Source organism: Salvelinus fontinalis, chromosome 12 (genome assembly GCF_029448725.1).
Source record: "Salvelinus fontinalis isolate EN_2023a chromosome 12, ASM2944872v1, whole genome shotgun sequence".
In the NCBI taxonomy this organism is placed as follows: domain Eukaryota; kingdom Metazoa; phylum Chordata; class Actinopteri; order Salmoniformes; family Salmonidae; genus Salvelinus; species Salvelinus fontinalis.
The window spans coordinates 15,269,956-15,294,756 of record NC_074676.1 but is presented as its reverse complement, the minus strand read 5'-3'; the positions used below and the strand labels follow the sequence as shown (position 1 = coordinate 15,294,756).

General features: G+C 43.8%; 2 protein-coding genes across 5 annotated transcripts in view; one reads left to right on the top strand and one right to left on the bottom strand.

The window, feature by feature from the left end:
- Positions 1-607: 607 nt before the first annotated feature.
- On the top strand, positions 608-6,715 carry LOC129866867 (complement C1q tumor necrosis factor-related protein 4-like). The gene is made up of 2 exons (XM_055939871.1): positions 608-697; positions 5,000-6,715. Exons 1-2 carry the CDS (start codon positions 667-669, stop codon positions 6,103-6,105), a joined length of 1,137 nt encoding a protein of 378 aa, XP_055795846.1. The 5' UTR covers positions 608-666; the 3' UTR covers positions 6,106-6,715.
- Positions 6,716-15,256: 8,541 nt separating this feature from the next.
- The window catches only part of LOC129866865 (bile acid receptor-like), a 29,878-nt gene continuing 20,333 nt past the window's right edge, over positions 15,257-24,801 (bottom strand). For 3 of the 4 annotated variants that reach the window (XM_055939868.1, XM_055939867.1, XM_055939869.1), the window contains 5 exons: positions 19,144-19,242; positions 18,727-18,826; positions 17,769-17,915; positions 16,558-16,671; positions 15,257-16,281 (listed from right to left, as the gene is read on the bottom strand). In XM_055939868.1, coding sequence (XP_055795843.1) covers positions 16,043-16,281; positions 16,558-16,671; positions 17,769-17,915; positions 18,727-18,826; positions 19,144-19,242 — 699 coding nt within the window. In that variant the 3' untranslated portion in view covers positions 15,257-16,042. The remainder of the gene's footprint in view (positions 16,282-16,557; positions 16,672-17,768; positions 17,916-18,726; positions 18,827-19,143; positions 19,243-24,801) is intronic. The other variant, XM_055939870.1, reaches the window with a different exon arrangement.

The window sequence follows — 24,801 nt, the reverse complement described above, 5'->3', positions numbered from 1 at the left end:
TCAGTGATGTTTGTGTAAACATCTGTGATTAATTTCGTTTCATGTTAGTCTTACTGTTGCTGTGAAATAGACATAGGTAGGCTTTGGATCCATCACACAGGCACACTGTCCCTTGATCAATTTCAAAATGTTAATAATTTCTTGGTAAGGTGGCAATCGAAAGGGCTATATGATTTAATTTTAATTTTCAAAATGTCTGGCCTACATGGGTTTCACAATTATTTTGTACATCTATTTCTGAGAGGCCTATGATATGACCAATGCATTGTGCATGTGGTGCTCTATAATTTACAACCAATCAATCAATCAATCAAATGTATTTATAAAGCCCTTTTTACATCAGCCGATGTCACAAAGTGCTATACAGAAACCCAGCCTAAAACCCCAAACAGCAAGCAATGCAGATGTAGAAGGACTTGCTTTTGTTGCTTTTAAAGATTATAAACAGAACACAGTGAACTAGCTCTTCTGTTCCCTCATGAGACTAAACAAACCTGTGTATTTCCTCCCCTCAATGGTAAACTACCGGACCAGATCAGGATGCAGGGATCAGCATTGTACAATGGGACCCGTGGAGCTCCACCTCTTGGAGCTCCACGGGTCCCATTGAAAAGGCTGACTAGAGAGAAGGCTGACTAGAGAGAAGGTGACCAGCTGACTACAGGCATGTACACTCTGTACCAGCACATGAGAACAGGTAGGACACACACTCTATAGAGATGTATTTCTCTGCCATAAGCTGTCAGGTCAATTACAGGCTGAAGATGTAGAGCAGAGAACATGTGTTCCAATACAGAAATTATTAGATTTTGTGAGATTGATTGTGAGAGGTAAGAGCTATGGGATTGTTGCTGTTGAAATCTGTAAGAATCCTAACTAAATCTGATCTCATTCAAATTTGAATTGTTATGATATTATTTTGATTGCCATATTTTAAAATTAGTGATTCCTCATGAAACCAGGACAAAAAAATACCATTATTTTGGGGATTGTTATGAAAATTAAACCATAGAATAGTCCTTTGGATGAATTATTGTTGACATATATTTGACATTTGTATCTAAAAGCATAATTGAGAAAATATTTATCAAAGTTGCCATATTTATGACATTTTGGCCTTACCCAGGCCTCCTGTAAGACTCCATAATGTTTCATCTGTAGGTGCTACAAAGCAAAAATATGTGTGTCATATGAAGCTTTACTGCTTGCTTTGTAATATGACCTGTTTTTTGATTTCAATAATTGTACCTTTAGATAGAAATGTCAAATATTTGTCAACAATCCTCCAAAGGACCATTTTATGGATTACATTTCGTGAGAATTGGTATTGGTATTTTTCTGTCCTGGTTGTGTGAGCTAAGTGTTTCCATATCGTTAAATAGAAGAACAAAGTTTGACTTCTGGATTTTGAGTTTTACATTATGGCAGTTGATAAAAATGGCCTCTTTTGCCAACTCACTGTTCTGTTCTCTCAGCATAGCTTTAAAATAGTTGAACACATTTAAACTCACAGCTTTCATAACAGTGCTTAGGAATTAACATTAAAAGCAACAATGGTAGACATATGAAAATAACCATGTTAAAAATCTCTGGGTTATAAGCCTGTAATTACTGATGTTAATGTACAGTATATTTTATTTACTAGGTGCCGGTTTTCTGCTAATTTAGTGCAAGAGCAGCTGTACAGCATATGATTGGGATCTCTGGTATTTTGGGAGATTTTGTCATTTAAAGTAAAACATTTGATAAAAATGTTTTACAAAAAAATTAAGGAAACTCATTAAAAAATATATTTATTCTGTGTTCCTATCTTGAGTGAGATAGGCCTACTGTTTATATTCTTATACTCAGTTAGTTCCAACACATTTGTTGAATGCTAATGGCATGTTTTAGAGCAGGTATTCCTGAGGCGGCAGGTAGCCTAGTGATTAGAGCATTGGGCCAGTAACCGAAAGGTTGCTGGATTGAATCCCTGAGCTGATAAGGTACAAATCTGTTGTTCTGCCCTTGAACAAGGCAGTTAACACACTGTTCCCCGGTAGGTTGTCATTGTAAATAAGAATTAGTTCTTAAATGACTTGCCTAGTTAAATAAAGGTAAAAAATATATATAATTAAACTTCGTAAACTGGAATACGTGTACCCCCAGGGTTATGCACAATTCCATTGGGGGTATGCCAAATTAAAAAGTACAAAAATTATTCACATTTTCAAACAATCCATTTATATTCGGGTGAGGTTTTTTTCTGGCCTAAGTAGCCTCGTTTCACTGTCAAAAATCAAATTAAACTATCTAGTGTTCAGCGAAATAACAACACAATGTCAAATACAGGTAGCCTAGTCAAGTAGTTAACATTTAATCACATTAACCGTTACTCTCTCGCGGGAATTCCACTAACAGTCCGTAGATAGCCAAACGTAGCTGCTGCTCATCTGTACTGATGGCGCAAAAGCCACGACAGGGAGACATAGTGGAGTGGTAACACGTGTGCAATCAGTTGCTCTCGACCCCACTTGGGTACACTGCAGCATCCACTGAGAGGTTCTTGCTGCCAAGGCAATGCCTGACAGCTTGAAAGACGTTTTGGACACTACAGTGAAAATGGTTAACTTTGTTAAAGCAAGGCCCCTGAACTCTCATGTATTTTCTGCACTATGCAAAGATATGGGCAGCGACCATGTAACGCTTTTACAACATACAGAAGTGCGCTGGTTATCAAGGGGCAAAGTGATGACACGTTTTTTTAAATTGAGAGACGACCTCAAAGTCTTCTTTACTGACCATCATTTTCACTTGGCTGACCGCTTGCATGATGATTTCTCACACGACTGGTCTATCTGGGTGATGTTTTTTCTCGCCTGAATGATCTGAATTTAGGATTACAGGGATTATATTCAATGTGCGGGGCAAAATTGAGGCTATAATTAAGCAGTTGGAGCTCTTCTCTGTCTACATTAACAAGGACAACACACAGGGCATTCCATCATTGTATGATTTTTTGTGTGTAAATTAACTCAAGCTTACCGACAATGTTAAATGTGATATAGCGAAGCACCTGAGTGAGTTGGGTGTGCAATTACACAGGTACTTTCCCCGAAACGGATGACACAAACAACTGGATTCGTTATCCCTTTCATGCCCTGCCTCCAGTCATCTTACTGATATCTGAACAAGAGAGCCTCGTCGAAATTGCAAGAAGCAGTTCTGTGAAAATGTAATTTAATCAGAAGCCACTGCCAGATTTCTGGATTGGGCTGCGCTCAGAGTATCCTGCCTTGGCAAATCGCACTGTTAAGACACTGATGCCCTTTGCAACCACGTACCTATGTGAGAGTGGATTCTCGGCCCTCACTAGCATGAAAGTAAATACAGGCACTGTGTGTGGAAAATAATTTAAGACTGAGACTCTCTCCAATGCAACCCAACATTGCAGAGTTATGTGCATCCTTTCAAGCACATCCTTCTCATTAACCTGTGGTGAGTCATTCACAATTTTCGATGAACAAATACGTTTTTATATGTAAGATGGTTAAATAAAGAGCAAAATGATTGATCATTATTATATTATTATTTGTGCCCTGGTCCTATAAGAGCTTTTTGTCACTTCCCACGAGCCGGGTTGTGACAAAAACTCACACTCATTCTTATATTTAATAAATTTATTTAAGTGTATCGTATAGTGTGTGTGTGTGGCAGGCTTATAATGATGGCAAAAAACAACATTTGAGAGTGCGCTGACCCTGGTGCTAGAGGGGGTATGCAGCTGGAGGTTGAATGTTTGTAGGGGTACAGGACTATAAAAAGTTTGGGAACCACAGTTTTAGAGGATGTCAAATGATCCATAAAACAGGCTTAATTCATGAGTGAAGCCATAACTTATTCAAGCTGGGATGGGAACTCCCCACCCTTTCAACCTTGCACTATGAATTTACCAGAGCTCTATCAACAGGTTAGAAAGAACACAAAAAGAGAACATCAATTAATTATAGCAAGCTGGTAAAATACCTGCTGAGGACCTGAAATGACAACTCACTTCAAGATTTCAGCAGTGCGTTTTATAACAGTCTAATCAGGATAAAAAAAAAATATACATGATATATCATATATAAATTATGTTTTACATAATGATAAAGTATTGATGTTTGTTGTCCTAAAACAATCTCATTCCCCAAATTGACCCCCAACCTATCCCTTCCATGGTCACACTGTGATCTTTCGTCGACCAATTGTCCACCATGTCGAAGGGCTTTATAGAGCAAAAAAAAATCCCTTCCCTGCCCCACCTTGCCCCCCTTCCAAATGTTCCATTGTCTGGGCACACAGGAACAGATGAACCAGGGTCTAATCTAGTACTTTTTCTCAGTGCACAGAGAGAACAGACAATACCAGCTGAATTAGAGGGGCTGTTGCTTCCACAGGGCATCTGATTTGAGGAGCGGGATCTGTCCTGACAGGGCTCAACCAGAATTCCTAACCCACTCATATAGTATTTTAGCCAGCCCATCACACAATGACACATTGCACAATCTTAGCCCATAACACACAGGTTGCTTGCATTGGCCCATATTCGATTCGTCCTGTTAACCTTTACTTTTTTAACATTGAAAAAATGAAATGAAAAATGTTTACATTGTACAGGTGTGAAATGCTGTGCAGTAAGGAAACTTTTTTGCCCAAAATCCTACAACCCTTAGAAAATCTATCTTTTCAAATGAACAAAACTTTCTTCAAAAACAACCTACAACAGTTCTATTTATACCCTGGCTGTTCTATTCTGTGTTTGCTTCAGACAGCTTTTGTCATTATAACAATGTAGCTTTGTTTATAGTTTTTTTTTTTTTTTTTACATAAAAACACAAATAAACAAAGCTACATTGTTACAATGACAAAAGTTGTCTGAAGCAAACACAGAATAGAACAGCCAGGGTATAAATAGAACTGTTGTAGGTTGTGTTCGAAGAAAGTGAGATATTTTTACACTGTTGTTTATCTCTCCTAGTTGAGGTGGCACCATGTAGCAATCCCTGGCGCATGGCCTGTCTACTGGGCATTTTCAACTTCCTGGGGTCGGTCACACCCCTCCATGTGGCTCCCGTGATGACTGGCCTCCGCTCCGCCTTTTCAGCCACACGGACCAATAGCATCCTGGGAGGCACTCAGAAGGCTGTGACCTTCAACAAGCTCCTAGTCAACACAGGGAGTGATTTCAACCCAGACACAGGCCACTTCCGCTGCAGAATCCCTGGAGCCTATTACTTGTCCTTCACGTTGGGGAAATATCCCAAGAAGATGTTGTCTGTCATACTGGTGAAGAATGGGCAGGAGGTGCAGGCTATAGCCTATGACGATTACAAAAAGAAAGGGAGGAAGGTCCAGAGTCAAAGTGTCATGATCAGCCTGAGGGCCATGGACACAGTGTGGCTGATGCTGCAGGACAGTCCTCAGTATGCTCTATACAGCAACGCTGGACCTTACATCACCTTCACCGGTTACCTGGTGTACCCCGACATCTCCGCCACTGGCTATCTCAACAACCACCTATCCTTGTCAGGGCAGCCCTACCCCAACTCCAACTGTCCCCCTCCTGGAGACCACAGATACGGCTGGAGCGGTAATGCTGAGGCCCCTGTGGAGCCTCGCTCTGCCTTCTCCGTGGCCAGAACATCCCCGGTCCTGGGGGAGAATGGTGGCGGGCACCAGGAGAAGGAGCCTCTGACCTTTGATGTGGAGTACGTCAACATTGGAGGGCACTTTAATAAGACGTCGGGCCGCTTCACCTGCCGCTACCCTGGTGCTTACTACTTTGCCTTCACTGTGGGGAAGCACCCGCGCAGGGCAGTGTCAGTCAAGCTGATGACAGGCCACGGCGAAGTGCAGGCCATGGTGTTTGACGAGGATACGTCCAGGAGGAGGGAGATGCAGAGCCAGAGTTTGCTGCTGTCGCTGCATAGGGGGGACAACGTGTGGCTCTACAGCCAGCAGGACGAGCGCTACGCCGTCTACAGCAACCAGGGACGCTACACCACCTTCTCAGGCTTCCTGGTCTACCCAGACGTTGAGCCCACCACCACCACCAGCCAGGACCTGGACAGAACTCACTTCTGAGGGCTCGGAGTTCTTCAAAACACACTGGACCCTCCTTGAAATGTACATTGTGCTATGGTTACAAAATCTAATTTGTGAAAGTGTGAATGTAAGTGCTAAGTTACACTATGCTTCATAGGCTTTGTTTAGAACCGCTGTAGTCAGCTTCTGTTTCTCTTTATTACCACATTTTCTGTGTATAAGTGGGTCATTTTATGTTTTGTTTTTGGCTGTGTTTAAACCAACGTTATAGGTTATATGTTAGTATATGATGCTGGATCATTAGGATTCTTTGGATACCTCATGTTTTTTTCTATCATTCACCAAAAACTATGGGTTAGAATAAGTAGAGCTTTCCTATGTAATCTTTATATATACAGACTTGCTTAGTGACATAATTATTTATCCCTACTGAGCAGATGTTTTTGCAAAGACTCAGCAAAACTCAGAAAACCATTTCATCATTTAACTTGTGTTAAATGCATTGAGTAGACTACTATGTAAATACTGCATAGTTTGCCTGAATGACTGTATGGAGTTAGATAACCTGAATGTGATGTAGTTATAAATGTTTGTTCTATTCTGAATGCATAGTGAAAGAATATTCATTAAAGGAGAAGTTTACCCAAAATCCAGAAACTCCCAAGTGTATTCTATACATTGAAACTAGTTCAGTGGAGTTTGCCCTCTCCCCCTCTCTCTCCCTGTAGGTCAAGTGACTTGTGACATTGATGGATGCAGGCCTCGCTATGCTCTGTTGCCAGTGAATTCATGATTCAGAAATCTGCGAAGTGTGGACAAATTCGTTCTTTTATTGAAGGTGTACGGCCGAATGAGCTATTTGTTTTGAGTCAGGAAATGTGTACTTTTCCACGTAAAACGTTTGCGATTATTTTACATAATTATTTTATGTAGCCGACTGCCACAGTGCATGTGCGCTCTCGGGGGGAATCGCTGCTAAGTATAAATTGCACTGTATGCCCTTATTGACAGATGCACGTTTTTTGGGCGCAGAAATGAAGACAACGTTACACATTAGTTATACAAAGTAAACAACAATCTACAAATATGTCTGACGACAAAAACTTGCGAGTGATGAAGAACACTACTGGAGAGGTGCCCATGGTGTCGTCGAACCGAGCCTGAGTATTTGGACGAAGAATTGAGGCAAATTGAGCTTCAGATGGCCACTGCTGCTTTACATGCTGACCAGACCGGACACGTCGCGTGCTCGAGCATTGCAAAATAAATTTAGAAATCCATGTTATTCAATTATTGCACCCACACTGCTCGCACGCGCCTACGAGTGTCTGCGTTGCCAAGGGCTAAAATAGAAGTCATTCCTATTTCTGATGCAGATCACGCTGCAAGTCCTGCCTCTCCCATCTCCTCATTGGTTTATAGAAGCATGTACCCACATGCCATCTCCTCATTGGTTATACCCACGTGGGTGATTGAAAGACAAACTGTTTTGCCGGTCATTGTGGTAATACTATGAAAGTTTAGATGCCAATCACCATATAAGTTCAAAGATGAAAAAGCCTGGAAGGAGGAGAGATGACTAGAAACGATTCGGTTGACCGTTTTATGTGTGGATTAATTGTCGGAGTAGTGGACCTTGTGATTTCAAGTAAAATAACAACTCAATGTTTATATCCCAGGAAAAAATTAGCTAGCAACAGCAAGCAAGCTAAATAGGACAAATTAGCTAGCAAGTGCAAGCTAGCTAGCTAAATTTCCATAAATGTTTAATGCTTTTCGACCTGTCCCCAAATGAATGTAATTGGTTCAGAGTTTGTTTTGATATTTGATATTTTATTTTATTCGACCATGAAGACCTGATTCACACAGTCTCCTCTAAACAGCTGATGTTTAGATGTGTCTGTGAAGCATTTATTTGGGCTGCAATCTGAGGCTGGTTACTCTAATGAATTTATCCTCTGCAGCAGAGGTAACTCTGGATATTCCATTCCTGTGGCGGTCCTCATGAGAGCCAGTTTCATCATAGCGCTTGATGGTTTTTGCGACTGCACTTGAAGAAACTTTCAAAGTTCTTGAAAGTTTCCAGATTGACTGACCTTCATGTCTTAAAGTAATGATGGACTGGCATTTCTCTTTGCTTATTTGAGCTGTGCTTGTCTTAATATAGACTTGGTCTTTTACCAAATAGGGCTATCTTCTGTATAACACCCCTACCTTGTCACAACACAAATGTGACCGACCCGCTCAAATCGGTCTTTGAAATGGTGTTTTTTACATTGGATAAAAGTAAAGACTCAGAGCTACAAAATGGTATCTCATACACAACAGTTGAGGAGCAATGGGAGAGTAATTCTGCTTGGAACGTGGATAAACTTGTAAACTCACTTTTGAGAAAATGACCTTTGAATGTTTTGGTACTACTTCTGGAGAGCCCATCTTTGTCTGCACACATTCAGCATCTTTTACACGCTCTTAAGCTTTAGCCCCACCCATCTATTTAAGGGTTGATCCGAACATTCTGTTCTAACAACAGCAGTCAAGCAGCCAAGCTAACTTGCTAGCTACTTTCAGACACAAGTGAGAGAACAGCTCACTGAACATTACTCACCCTAGCAGAGCTGGTTAGGCTGTTATGTTATCCAGAGCGTTGGTGACTGCAACTGTGCTGTCAGATTGTCCATTTGTTCTAGGAGCGTTCAGAGTGCACACTAGACACTCTGGCCGATGAGTAGGGTTGATCCGAACATTCTGACCTCACAACGGCAGTCAAGCACCCAAGCTAACTGGTTAACATTGGCTAGCTTGCTAGCTACTTGCAGACACAAATGAGAAAACACCCTACTCTGACCATTTTACTTGCCCTAGCAGAGCTGGTTAGGCTGTTTTCATGTTATCCAGAGCGTTGGTGACTGTAACTGTGCTGCTGGCAACAATTTAATTGAGCTTTTTTGCAGAATTTTACTGACGCCAGCCATGTTCAACGGGTGTTGAGCATTCATAAATTCATCAGTTATTCTGCGCTCTGGCACATACAGACGAGAGAACTCTGAAATCGAAGTAGATGGCCAGACTGAATTTACGAACGCAACCGAAATGGTTACTTGCATAGTGGTCTTTTGTTAAGACATGTAGCTACCTAGCTTGGTAAACAATTAACCGTAATCCCAACTCATGACGTTATTACCCTGCATGAATCTGCAGGTAACTAACCAACCAGGTTCACTGTTAGCTAGCTAACATTAGGCTATAGCTAGCCAAGAAAATGGCTCTGAGATATGAATAATAAGATCATGCATGTAACGTTAGCTAGCAAGCCAGACAGCTAACATTAGCTAGCTAGCTAACGGTACACTTTAACATGAAATGAAACCACTTTCTGTCAAAATTAGGAACGTGTAATATCTGAAAATGTAGCTAGCTAGACTATCTTACCCATATACATCATTCATATATGGATCCGCCTCCTGTCGGATGCCATGGTTGCCCTTAGTTTGAAGATGTTATCTGGAGACAGGTGCTTTCTCCATCTCCTTCGCTATTATAATCAAATTCCACTGATTTCAAAACTCGGTCCTCCAGAAAGTGGAGAGCAACACTTATGCAGTTTTACTACACTATATATATATTTTTAAAGCTGTGTTAGACAGGATTATCTAGACATACTGACCAGCTCAAATAGACAGAAGTGTGCTATATGGCAGACCAATCCAAACTCATCTCTCTGCATATCCTGCCCACTCCTTATTACAGCCAATCTTGGCTAGCGGGAAGGTTTCTGTCTTTTTCTGTGGCTAAACCAACTAGGCTCGTAATTTAACAATTGTATTCGTATTTACAGTTGGCATACACGTTTGTATTAAGGCACATGAAAGTTCACATTATCGAGAAGGCATTCTGCCAAAAAAATGAATTTTGATTTAAAACAAAGTTTATGTTCAAACAGCTCTCCTGTGAAGTGACCCGCAACATACACCTGAAACGGGTCACAAATTATCGGCTCAAACGCAATAAGAAGGAAAGAAATTCCACAAATCAACTTTTTTAACAAGGCACACCTGTTAATTGAAATGCATTCCAGGTGACTACCTCATGAAGCTGGTTGAGAGAATGCCAAGAGTGTGCAAAGCTGTCATCAATGCAAAGGGTGGCTACTTTGAAGAATCTAAAATCTAAAATATATTTTGATTTGTTTAACACTTTTTTGGTTACTACATGATTCCATATGTGTTATTTCATAGTTTTCTGTCTTCACTATTATTCTACAATGTATAAAATAGTAAAAAATAAAGAAAAACCCTTGAAGGACTAAGTGTGTCCAAACTACTGTGATAATTACGTTGTTTGTTCTATTATTGAAAGAATGGGGATGGCTGCCGTTTTACGGGCTCCTAACCAATTGTGCTGTTTTGTGTGTTTTAATGCATTGTTTATAACTTATTTTCCACATAATGTTGATGCTACCGTCTCTTATGACCGAAAAGAGCTTCTAGATATCAGAACAGCGATTACTCACCTCGAACTGGACGAAGATTTTTTCTTTAATAATGAGTCTGATGCGAAGGATATGTTGCTCCCAGACAAGGCCCAAATCCCATCTGCATGAAGAAAAGAGCGAGTCGAGAGTTTCAAGTTCCTTGGTGTCCACATGACAAACAAACTTTCATGGTCCCAACACACCAAGAAAGTCGTGAAGAGGGCACGACAACCTCGTTTCCCACTCAGGAGACTGAAAAGATTCGGTATGGGTCCCCAGATCCTCATAAAGTTCTACAGCTGCACCATCGAGAGCATCCTGACCGGTTGCATCACCACCTGGTATGGTAACTGCTCTGCTTCCGACTGTAAGGAAAGGGAAAGTGAAAGGGGGTTGTCTAGTCAGTTGTACACCTGAATGCATTCAGTCGAAATGTGTCTTCCGCATTTAACCCAACACCTCTCAATCAGAGAAGTGCGGGGGGGGCAGGCACTACAGAGGGTAGTGCGAACAGCCCAGTAAATCACTTGTGCCAAGCTTCCTGCCATCCAGGACCTATATTCGAGGCGGTGTCAGAAGAAGGCCCCAAACAATTGTCAAAGACTCCAGTCACCCAAGTCATAGACTGTTCTCTCTGCTACTGCATGGCATGTGGTACCCGAGCGCCAAGTCTAGGTCCAAAAGGCTCCTTAACAGCTTCTACCCACAAGCCATACGACTGCTGAACAATTAATCAAATGGCCACCCAGACTATTTGCATTGACACCCCACACCCCCCTTTGTTTTTACACTGCTGCCACTCGCTGTTTATTATCTATGTCACTTTACCCCTAACATGTACAAATTCCCTCGACTAACCTGTATCCCCGCACATTGACTCGGCACGGTACCCCCTGTCTATAGCCTCATTATTGTTATTTTATTGTGTTACTTTTTATTTATTTATTTTGTATTTTTAAAAATATTTTCTTAACCCTATTTTCTTAAAACTGCGTTGTTGGTTCAGGGCTTGTAAGTAAGAATTTCACAGTAAGGTCTACACGCTACACCTGTAGTATTCAGCGCATGTGACAAATACATTGGATTTGATTCATAACCTGTTTGTTCATGTGCCTTGCGACCGTAATATCCTGTATATGCCTAAAGGCCGGGACAATAAGAAGCCACCGTGGCAGAATAAATTCAACCACACCTTTGTTTCATCACAAAAATGGAGACCAACCTTTGTCCGGTGAAGTACACAAAGCATATTGCATGTAACAAACAGTTACGTGACCTACATCATGGTCAAGCAAGTTAATGTTTCTGACATTTTTTGGACCACTAAACAACTTTTGATCTAGAACCACAGAGAGTTACCGCAAGTTGCAAAGTAAACAGGAGCTGCCTCCACTATTCCAGCACCATTTAAACTTCAACATTTCAACATAATCAAATACCCTATGCTTAATTTAATACAGTGACAACTAAAAGATAACAAAAACTATTTAGTCTAAGTATGATGTGGTTGTCCATGTTTCTGATGTCTGTGTATGTACGTCTGTGCGTGCGTGAGCATTCGCGCAAGTAGAAAAAGCATCTTGACTCTCCCTACTTGTAGAGAAATGTCACTGCCCTTCTCCTCTCGTTCACGTTGAGGAAATCGCTGTCGCTGTATTTTTTGTAGTCTTAGGCTACCTGGCTAAAATGCTTGCTCGTTAGCCTAACTTCCTTCCATGGGCAATATTAGCTAGTTAACATTAGCCTTCTACATCTAGCTACATATTGAACTTTCATTCTCTCAGGCCAGGGACAATGTATGAATTAATGGTAGGATCGATTCGCCGTTATAATAATTGGCCAGTTAGGATAATTAAGTGAAACCACAAGTCCAAATCCCTATCTCCATCCATGGCTAATTTAGGAAATGGACAATTTTAGCTAGCTAGCTAGCCACTGGAGGACAACAACACAACGAGATGCAACAATTCAAGCTGTTTCTGTCAATTAAGTATGTTTTCGGTGTGATTTGATAGGATGCCAAATCCAAATTGGCTTCCCTTGACACTTTTTTTTGTGCTCGCTCAGTTTAGCGCAAAGCTGATTGGCTATGATTTTATACTTTTTTTATCAAGGGAGGCTAAATACTCGCTGGCTTCCCTTGCATTCAATGCTACATTACAGATGGGAATAATGTCATACTCTTTTGGACCAGACAGCATCAGATAGATGGACTACATATACAGAGACAGAGGGGCGCTGTTTCGCTCATTCGAATGCTTTCTCCGGTGAGATACATTCAGCCTCTTGCAAATTGAAGGAAAATTATGAAACACAGAGAGACAAAAGTTGTTTTCTTTTTGGGGGGATTCGTTTTTTAGGGCAGGCTGGCTTCCCTTGGATTCCATGAATACACGCCAGTGACTGTTTGTCTGGATTGTCTGCCTGTCTTGGTGAGAATCTTAAGTTAATAAAATACTAAAATAGTCTTCTTTAGTTTTTCTGCCTATTATTATTCACCAGACTGTCCTCCCCAGCCAGGGTAGGGCAGCACCATACAACATTCCAATGTTATAGTCTTGTGAATCTCTCAGGCATATTTTTTGATTGGAAATGGGAAAAATGGGAAAGATGGACAAACTACATTCTCATTCATATTATTATTTATTATTATTATTTAAAAATGTTGCCCTACAAAAGACACGTAAGCTTAAAGTACACACACAAGTGAGAATTTTTGGGAGAAATTTTTTAATTTGTTTTTACTTTCCGTGGGTTCTCAAATGACCTCCCACAGATCCAGCTTCCACAACTGGAAGGCATTACGTCATTGGCCCTAACCCCACCCCTCCTGTAGGTTAGGTTACCTGGACACAGAGTTGACTACCGTTATCCGTAATCCAGTAGCATTGCTTTGAAGAATGTCACAGTACCGCCAAACTGAAAAATGACACCTATTGTAGATGCAAGACACCCAAGCCAACTTTTTTTAAAATCATTCCAACAGGTCCAGAACGCTGGTGAAGGAGTAGGACATTTTCAAAAGTAGTCGCCTGTGCCATGCTCATTTTACCAAAGAGAGCTTCGCAAATGCAGGTATGGTGGATCGCAACATGCATGAAACATACAGGCTGACAGAAAAAGCAGTACCATCCATTTATCCTTACCAACAGGTAAATATAACATTACCCAGCTAGACCTACTTTTTTTGGGAATGGGGTCATCATTCATTCAACACTAGTCAAATGACCGCATATCAAAGCCTGTTATCATGGTTTACAGTAGTTGAATTGTTTATATTTGATGTTGAACTGTTTTAATGTACACCGAACAAATACAAAAAGGCACTCGCACATCTGAGCAATCTTATTTGCAGGTGCATGGCATCAATTGAACAAGATGAAGGAAAAGGAAACCGCACACTGCTCTTGATAGTATCACCGATATTTAATAAGCTTACGTATCGGCCACACGGCCTTCGTCAGAGCTTTTTCAAAGCTCTGACGAAGGCCGTGTGGCCGATACGTAAGCTTATTAAATATCGGTGATACTATCAAGAGCAGTGTGCGGTTTCCTTTTCCTTCATAATGTACACCGAACAAAAATATAAATGCAACATTCAACAATTTCAAAGTTTTTACTGAGTTACAGTTAATTTAAGGAAATCAGTCATTTGAAATACATTCACCCTAATCCATGGATTTCACATGACTGGGAATACAGATATGCATCTGTTGGTCACAGATACCTTTTTAAAAAAGGTAGGGGTGTGGATCAGAAAACCAGTCAGTATCAGGTGTGACCACCATGTCTCATGCTGTGTGACTTGTAGAGTTGATCAGGCTGTTGATTGTGGCCTGTGGAATGTTGTTCCACTCCTCTTCAATGGCTGTGCGAAGTTTGGATATTGGCGGGAACTGGAACGCGCTGTCGTCCAGAGCGTCCCAAACATGCTCAATGGGTGACATTGTCTGGTGAGTATGCAGGCCAAGGAGGAACATGGACATTTTCAGCTTCCAGGAATTGTGTACACATCCTTGCGACATGGGGCTGTGCATTATGATGCTGAAACATGAGGTGATGGCATGACAATGGGCCTCAGGATCTCACCACAGTTTCTGTGCATTCAAATGGTCATCGATAAAATGCAATTGTGTTCGTTGTCTGTAGCTTATACCTGCCCATACCATAACCCCACCACCACGATGGAGCACTCTGTTTACAACGTTGATATCAGCAAACCCCTCGTCCACACGACGCCATACATGCTTTCTGCCATCTGGTGAGGACGACGAGCACGCAGATGAGCTTCCCTGAGACGGTTTCTGACCATTTGTGTAGAAATTCTTCAGTTGTGCAAACCCACAGTTTCATCATATGTCCGAGTGGCTGCTCTCAGGTGATCCCACAGCTGAAGAAGCCAGATGTGGAGGTCCTGGGTTGGCGTGGTTACACGTGGTCTGTGGTTGTGAGGCCAGTTGGACGTACTGCCAAATTCCCTAAAACAATGTTGGAGGCGGCTTATGGTAAAGAAATGAACATTCAACTATCTGGCAACAGCTCTGGTGGACATTACTGCAGTCAGCATGCCAATTGCATGCTCCCTTAAATCTTGAGACATCTGTGGTATTGTGTTGTGTGACAAAACTGCACATTTTAGAGTGGCCTTTTATTGTCCATGCACAAGGTTCTTGGCAAAGGAGAAATACTCACTAACAAGGATGTAAGCAAATTGGATATGGAACATTTCTGGGATCTTTTATTTCAGCTTATGAAACATGGGACCAACACTTTACATGTTGCATTTATATTTTTGTTCAGTATATTTATAAACCACAAGAGAGATCGTATGTCAAACTGATCCAGTCCAAACTCCTGTGCCTGTGTCCGAACAATATCATGACTACAAGTGTATTAGTCAGAGATGAATTGTCAATACTAGGGGTGTTATCAGATTACTTTCTCCAAAATTTGGCAAACATAAGTCCATTATCCCGTTGGGAGATCTTTTCTTTAAATAATGTCTCCAAGTTTCTTTGGTCTGCAACGGGGGGTCACATTCAAGTAGCCCATCACAAAGGCTCACCTGAGCAAAGCCTACACAATATCAATTTCCAACATCTGAAAGCGGTGTCATGTCTTATTGCTTCGCAGTCAGAACTTCTGAAATGGTCCGATGTTCAGCTTTCGAAATGGTTGCAGCTTCTGAAATGGTCATAAGGTCAGTTTCTGAAATGGTTGCAGCTTTTGAAATGGTCATAAGGTCAGTTTCTGAAATGGTCATAAGGTCAGTTTCTGAAATGGTCATAAGGTCAGTTTCTGAAATGGTCATAAGGTCAGTTTCTGAAATGGTCATAAGGTCAGTTTCTGAAATGGTCATAAGGTCAGTTTCTGAAATGGTCATAAGGTCAGTTTCTGAAATGGTTGCCGTTTCTGAAATGGTCTGAGGAGACAGGTTGAAATGTTTGTTGTCCTCTCCTCTTCCCCATTCATCCATCCATGGATGCAGCCTCTATGTATCGTTCACTGTACGTCCCAGATCTCACAGAGGAGGGGGGTGAACTTGTGGTCGCTCATGCGCCAAGAGGTAAGCATCTCAGCGTGGTGGTGATTGAGGGTTCGCAGTTCGGTCAGCCGTCCCAGGAGACGGGCAAAGTGCTGGGGCTCCAGCGGGTGCTGCATTGCACAGAACCTCCTGAGCACCTCCAGCATAGGCTCCTGTAGCCTCTCCACTGCCTGCTGGTCCTTCAGGTATGGCCGGTCTGTAGAGGAAAATAAATTAAAGGCGAAGTTCAGTATTTTACAACCTAATGACAGATTTTTTTTTACCCTGAAAGTAGTCTATAGGCGAGGAGAAACTATATTCCATGGTTCAGTCTACAAACTTCAGATAACTTTAACCAACACTAGCTAAAAATGATTAATATGGGCATGCGGGACATCAACTTTAAGTAACATCAACCCAAATAATTGAGTTTCTTTCAGTTGATTTGACCATTACATTTTTACTTGTGCCACATGCCCAGCAGGCAGCTCACCTGGTGACAGGATGGTAATGGCGGTGAGAAGGGCGTGTTCTTCCTGCATCATCTGGAGTTCCCCGATGCTTTTGTAGAAGTTGAACATGGGTGTAATGAACGCCTCTGATATTCCTGGAAAAGATGTGGAGATGCGTGTTCAATGCACAACCATTGGATGGCAGTATATTCCATAGATGGCAGTATAGTCCATACATCACTGAGGGGAATGGGTTAAAACAGGTACAAAGGTGTAAGCATAGATGATGTACTGATACTTCTTATAATTCCCATACATTCCCACTATAATGAACCAAAAGAAGTGATATAAGATTTGAGGTAACATACTGTTGGCGTACACCTTTTACAGATTTCAATTTTAAAAATCCGGGGAGCAGAACTACCCCCACCAAAACAATTCACCCCCTCCAATCAGATACATCCAAGCCATAAGCTTTCAGAAGTGCCAGGAGCGCACAAAGAAGGAGAGAGGGGGACAATAGGGCTCTTGATGTTTAGATAAAGAACAATAGCCTCTTTAGACACCATATCTCTATTTTCCCCTCAGACTGGCCTTTAGCTTGAATATCTCTCCACCAATCCATTCACTCTGGAGTGGTGCCAAGAGACGGAGAGACGCCTCTTGGCATGTTTATGGAGGATAAATCATTGGCATAGCACTAACTGATCCAGTCTAGCATCAGAAGGAATCCCTCTTTTACTTCCCTACCACACTGCCTGGCACAATGCCCATACGCGCTCACAACGGAATGAACCCCAACCCGGCGGGCAGTGGTCCGTTTACATGGGTAATCCACACCTGGCCAGGGATCAACAGGTCCGTACACTGCTAGTCTGCCAGCATCCTCGTCAGATAGAGCAGGCCCATCCATTATTCATACCAGACCTGCGTGGCTGCCTGCAGACGGATCTAATCTACAGTACAGTATGGCCATGGGAGTGGTGTGTGTGTGTGTGTGTGTGTGTGTGTGTGTGTGTGTGTGTGTGTGTGTGTTGGATGAGAGGGCCTGAGGCCCTCACAAGGTGATGAGTCAGAGAGGAAGTGTACATGTTCATACAACCACAGATTGTGGTAAAAAACAACAACTCCATGATAATAGTGATGATAACCACCATTTAGTTCTAGTAACAGTAGTATACTTGTTGATGTGTATTGGAGTATTGTCATAGTATTTTCCCTTTAATGCTCCAGATTCCCAGTATGAACGTACCACTCTTGCGGATCCTGTCCTCCAGGACCTCTGTGTGTCCATGGGGTAGCTTCCTGGTAAACACCTGTGCTGAGCGCAGGAACATGGCCTCCACTGCCGAGCCCTTTAACAGAGCTATCTGATCCTCATGGTCCAGGGCAGAGAAACCTGTCAGGGCCGTATCCACGCACGCACACAAGCATGCAAACAGTCAGGAGAGGCTATTGCAGGGAGAAAGGGAAGGATGGATCTCCCCTATGGTTTGTGAGAAGTAAAAAATTATGAAACAGAAAAAAATCCTGCTAGTAAATAAAACTAGGCTAAATAAAGTCACTCAGTAGACGCCTCAACAGAAAGAGATTAGTTAAGGAAGACTTATCTTTCCATTTCAATGCAGTGTAACAGAGGTGGTTTGGTGAACTATGCTTCTGTGATGAGTAACCTTGCCTGAGACCTGAAGACTTGTGTTAGCTTCCTGAGTTAATGTCTAGACCTTTGCTCAGTGGACGAACACAGTCTTGTGTCACTGTAATGACCCGGGTCAATACCCGCTCTGACTTATGTTAAGTCAAACAAATTAATTGTTGTTATCATGTTGCTATTGTGCTGGAAATGTTTTATGTTTATGCTTTTCTAATAACTAATTTCTGTGCTCAATTCACGTGCTTTTCTAATAACCGTTTTCTGTGTTCATGCAAGTGACTGACTGAACGAATCCGCACTATCAGTAGCTGCAGTTTGGCAGGACGCCCAGACACTACGCCCTTTGTTTTGAGAACGAAATATCTCAGTTTCAAGGTCTCAGCTTAGAGAGAAGAAGACTCGTGAGGTATTGGTCTGTTACATGTTATGAACCAGTATTAGTCGGTCACATGAATTAGACTATTAGTATGGAGTACAAAAGGCCAGAGGTTGACTGATAATTAATAGGAGTATCCTATATTCTACTTCTTTCAAGAGAAAAGATAGAAGTCCAGACCTGGAATGTTTTTGGTAAACTCCACCAGCACTTGAACATGACTGGTGGCCATCTCTGTCAAAAGGAGGAAGTTCTCGTCTGCATTGAAATGCTCCTGTAGCTGAAGAAACAACAAGGAGACACAAAAGACAATTACAGAATGTGTGTGAAGTTTTATGACACTGCTGGCTGATAAGGAGAGTTATGCAACTGCATCTAAGCTATGAGGGAGAGAACAGTCTGACTTCTACTGGGATAAAGATCATGTGGTATAAGTCATTGCTGGAGTCTTACTTGGAAATCATCTACTCTGGGATATGTTACAAGGGTCTCTTATGGTGTCTTCCATTAACTACGAATAAGTCTGATTTGTAAAGCATACACGATGGCTTGCTGAAAGACGCATCATTTGCTAGAATTGTAGGAGATATCAAATACCAGTTTTTTGGCCATGTCTTGAGGGATTCGATGTTTCTGGTAAGCTTCTACGATGAAGCTCAAAATAGCCTGCTGCTCTTGACTGAGCTCAACCTTCTCCTGAAAGAAAACCATTAGCAATCAGTTTTGAATTCTATTCTGTATAACACTAAGGTGTAACGGCAGCCTTCCTTCCCTCTCTTCACTATAAGAGGGGGTGAAACAGGGATCGGACCAACACGCAGCGTAGCCAGTGCTCAACATGTTTAATTAAACAAAAACAGTGAACACTTACAACGAACAAAATAACAAAATGTGGCAAACCGAAACAGTCCTATCTGGTGCAGAATACAAACACAGAGACAGGAAACAACCATCCACAATCCCCAACAAAACAAGCCACCTATATATGATTCTCAATCAGGGACAACGATTGACAGCTGTCTCTGATTGAGAACCATATTAGGCTGGACACAGAAACAGACTAACTAGACACACAACATAGAATTCCCACCCAGCTCACATCCTGACCAACACTAAACAAGCAAAACACATAAGAACTCTGGTCAGGACGTTACAGTACCCCCCTCCTGAGGTGCGGACTCCGAACGCACCCCTAAAACTCAAGAGGAGGATCTGGGTGGGCATCTGTCCACAGTGGCGGCTCCGGCGCAGGACACCACTCCACCACTGTCTTTGTCCCCCTCCTTAGCGTCCTTTGAGTGGCGACCCTCGCCCATGACCTTGGCCTAAGAATCCTCCCCAAGGCCCCCACATGATTTAGGAGGTAGCTCAGGACAGAGAGGTAGCTCAGGACAGAGAGGTAGCTCCGGACTGAGTGGCGGCTCATGACTGGAGGGCGGCTCATGACTGGAGGGCGGCTCATGACTGGAGGGCGGCTCATGACTGGAGGGCGGCTCATGACTGGAGGGCGGCTCATGACTGGAGGGCGGCTCATGACTGGAGGGCGGCTCATGACTGGAGGGCAGGCAGGCCGCTCAGACGGCGCTGGGCAGGCAAGCAGTGCAGGCGGCGTTGAGCAGACGAGCAGTGCAGGCGGCGTTGGGCAGACGGCCGACTCTGACCTGCTGAGGCGCACAGTAGGCCTGGTGCGTGGTGCCGGAACTGGTGGTACCGGACTGGAGACACACACCTCAGGGCGAGTGCGGGGAGAAGAAACAGGGCACACTGAATTCTCAAAGCGCACTATAGGCCTGGTGCGTGGTACCGGCACTGGTGGTACCGGGCTGTGGGCACGCACCTCAGGGCGAGTCCGGGGAGAAGGAACAGTGCATACAGGGCTCTGGAGACGCACAGGAGGCTTGGTGCGTGGTGCCGGAACTGGTGGTACCGGGCTGGAGTCACGCACCATTAAGGCTAGTGCGGGGAACAGGAACAGGGCACACTGGACTCTCGAGGCGCACTATAGGCCTGGTGCGTGGTACCGGAACTGGAGGTACTGGGCTGGAGACACGCACCATAAGGCGAGTGCGGGGTGCTGGAACTGGAGGTACTGGGCTGGGGCGGGAAGGTGGTGCCGGATATACCGGACCGTGCAGGCGTACTGGCTCCCTTGAGCACCGAGCCTGCCCAACCATACCTGGTTGAATGCTCCCCGTTGCCCGTCCAGTGCTGGGAGGTGGAATAACCCGCACTGGGCTGTGTTGGCGAACCGGGGACACCATGCGTAAGGTTGGTGCCATGTACACCGACCCGAGGAGACGTACTGGAGGCCAGATATGTAGAGCCGGCTTCATGGCACTTGGCTCAATGCTCAATCTAGCCCGGCCAGTGCGGGGAGGTGGAATAACCCGCACCGGGCTATGCACACGTACAGGAGACACCGTGCGCTCTTCCGCATAACATGGTGTCTGCCCGTACTCCCGCTCTCCACGGTAAGCATTTGAAGTGGGCACAGGTCTCCTACCTGACTTCGCCACACTATCCTTTATCCCCCCCCCCCCACCCCAATAAATGTTTTGGGTTTCTTCACGGGCTTCTTACCGCGTTGTCGTGCTAACCTCATTCGCCGGTATCCCTCTGCACATTGCTCCATCGAATCCCAGGCGGGCTCCGGCACTCTCCCTGGGTCAACCGACCACCTGTATATTTCCTCCCAAGTGGTGTAACCCAGATCCGGCTCTTGCTGCCAAGCTAGCTCCTCGAAACGCCGCCTCTCTGCTTTTGCTGCCTCCAGCTCTGCTTTGGGGCGATACTCCTCTGGCTCTGCCCAGGGACCTTTTCCGTCCAGCTCGTCCTCCCATGTCCATTTCTCCTGGTCCCGCTGCTGCTGCTGCTGCCGCTGCTGCCCGTTGCTACGCTGCTTGGTCCGAGTTTGGTGGGTGGTTCTGTAACGGCAGCCTTCCCTCTCTTCACTATAAGAGAGGGTGAAACAGGGATCGGACCAACACGCAGCGTAGCCAGTGCTCAACATGTTTAATTAAACAAAAACAGTGAACACTTACAACGAACAAAATAACAAATTGTGGCAAACCGAAACAGTCCTATCTGGTGCAGAATACAAACACAGAGACAGGAAACAACCACCCACAATCCCCAACAAAACAAGCCACCTATATATGATTCTCAATCAGGGACAACGATTGACAGCTGTCTCTGATTGAGAACCATATTAGGCTGGACACAGAAACAGACTAACTAGACACATAACATAGAATTCCCACCCAGCTCACATCCTGACCAACACTAAATAAGCAAAACGCATAAGAACTCTGGTCAGGACGTTACATAAGGCTATTTATGAGTCATACTTTTAAAGTGTCAGTCTTAGCTGTGAGTGATACAATCTGTTGGTGGCAACAGGGCTTTAGAAATGTTGAAATATTCATAGTTCATTTTGACACTGGGCTGTCATTATCATGCTATTCCCATATCCAGTAATCAGTATAGGGCATTTAAAATCAAATCAAATCAAATTGTATTTGTCACCCGTTGTATTCGGCGCATGTGTAGACTTTACCGTGAAATGCTTGCTTACGAGCCCATCCCAATTATGCAGAGTTACAAAATAAAAAAATTCATAGTAACACAAGAGGAATAAAATACACAATAATTAAGCTACAGTATATACAGGGAGTACCAGATCAATGTGCAGGGGTAAGAGGTAGTTGAGGTAGATACAGAGTAGCAGCAGCATATGATGAGTGTGAAATTGTGTGTGAATGTGTGTGCATGTGTCGGTATGTGTGTATGTTATGTGCATGTGTGTGCGTGTGTGTGCATGCATGTGTGCGTGCGGGTTTTGTGTGAGAGTGTCAGTGTGGTGTGTGAGTGTGTGTATATAGTGTGTTTATATAGTCTTGTGAGTATGCAAGATAGGGTCAAATCAAACCAAGTTATATTTGTCACATACACATATTTAGCAGATGTTATTGCGGGTGTAGCAAAATGCTTGTGTTCCTAGGTCCAACAGTGCAGTAGTATCTAACAATTCACAGCAACGCACACAAATCTAAAAGTAAAAGAATGGAATTAAGAAATCTATAAATATTAGGACGAGCATTGTCGGAGTGGCTTTGACTAAAATACAGTAGAATACAGTACATACATAACAAATGAGTAAAACAGTATGTAAACAATATTAAAGTGACAAGTGTTCCCTTATTAAAGTGACCAGTGATTCTTTGTCTATGTACATAAGGCAGCAGTCTCTAATTTGCAAGGTTGAGTAACTGGGTGGTAGTCCGCTAGTGATGGCTATTTAACAGTTGGATGGTCTTGAGATAGAAGCTGTTTTTCAGCCTCTCGGTCCCAGCATTGATGCACCTGTACTGACCTCGCCTTCTGGATGATAGCTGGTTGAACAGGCCATGGCTTGGGTGATGGATGTCCTTGATGATCTTTTTGGCCTTTCTGTGACATCGGGTGCTGTAGGTGTCCTGGAGCGCAGGCAGTGTGCCCCCGGTGATGCGTTGGGCAGACCGCACCACCCTCTGGAGAACCCTGTGGTTGAGGGCGGTGCAGTTGCCATACCAGGCGGTGATATAGCCCGACAGGATGCTCTCAATTGTGCATCTGTAAAAGTTTGTGAGGGTTTTAGGAGCCGAATTTCTTCAGCCTCCTGATTGAAGAGGCGCTGTTGCGCCTTCTTCACCACATTGTCTGTGCGTGGACCATTTCTGATTGTCAGTGATGTGTACGCCAAGCAACTTGAAGATTTTCACCTTCTCAACTGCGGTCCTGGCGATGTGGACAGGGGCATGCTCCCTCTACTGTCTCCTGAAGTCCACGATCAGCTCCTTAATTTTGTTGACGTGGAGGGAGAGATTATTTTCATTGCACCACTCCACCTCCTCCCTGTAGGCTGTCGCGTCATTGTTGGTAATCAGGCCGACCACCATCGTGTCGTCCGAAAACTTGATTGAGTTGGAGACGTGCGTGGCCACGCAGTCGTGGGTGAACAGGGAGTACAGGAGGGGACTAAACAAGTTACATTTGCTTTCTTGGGTACAGGAACAATGGTGGACATCTTGAAGCAAGTGGGGACAAAAGACTGTGTCTGCCGCGTGGCTGGTTTTCCCTTTATTATCCGTGATTGTCTGTAGATCCTGCCACATACGTCTTGACTGAGCCATTGAATTGCGACTCCAATTTGTCTCTGTACTGATGTTTTGCCTGGCAATCAGCCTTACGGAGGGAGTAACTCAACTTTGTATTCAACCATATTACAAGTCACCTTGCCGTGGTTAAATGCGATGGTTCGCGCTTTCAGTTTTGCGCGAATGCTGCCACCTATCCACGTTTTTTGGTTTGGGTAGGTTTTAATAGTTACAGTGGGAACAACATCCTCTGTACACTTCCTGATGAACTCAGTCACCGTGTCAATGTAGATAGTCTGTAACAATTAATTAACTATTTAGCTGTCTTATGGCTATTAAGTAGTCTTATGGCTTGGGGGTAGAAACTGTCTCAAAGCCTGTTGGTCGGAGATCCGATGCTCCGGTACCATTTGTCGAACGATAGCAGAGTGAACAGTCTATGGCTGGGGTGGCTGAGGTCTTGCAATTTTAGGGCATTCCTCTGACACCTCCTGATGTGGAGGTCCTGGACGGCAGGGAGCTTGGCCCCAGTGATGTACTGGATCGTCTGCAACACCCTCTGTAGCGCTTTGAGGGAGAACATTTGAGGATCAGAGAGCCCATGCCAAATATTTTCAGCCCCCTGATGGGGAAGAGGTGCTGTCGTGCCCTCTTCAAGAGGTCAATGTGGACAATGTTAAGTCCTTAGTGATGTGGATGTCAAGGAACTTGAAGCTCTCGACTCGCTCCACTAAAGCCCCGTCAATGTGGATTGGGGCGTGCTCTCCCCTCTTTTTCCTCTAGTCCACGATCAGCTCATTGGTATTACTGATGTTGAGGGAGAGGGTCTTGTCCAGGCACCACACTGCCAAGTCTCTGACCTTCTCCCTGTAGGTTTTCTAATCGATGACGGTGATCAGGCCTACCATCGAGTCGTGCGTGGCCACGCAGTCATGGGTGAACAAGGAGTACAGGAGGGGACTAAGCACGCACCCCTTAGGGGCCCCCGTGTTGAAGGTCAGCGTGGCAGAGGTATTGTTGCCTACCCTTACCACCTGGGGCCGGCCAGTCAGGAAGTCCAGGATCCAGTTACAGAGGGATGTGTTCAGTCCCAGGGTGTCACGCCCTGACCTTAGAGATC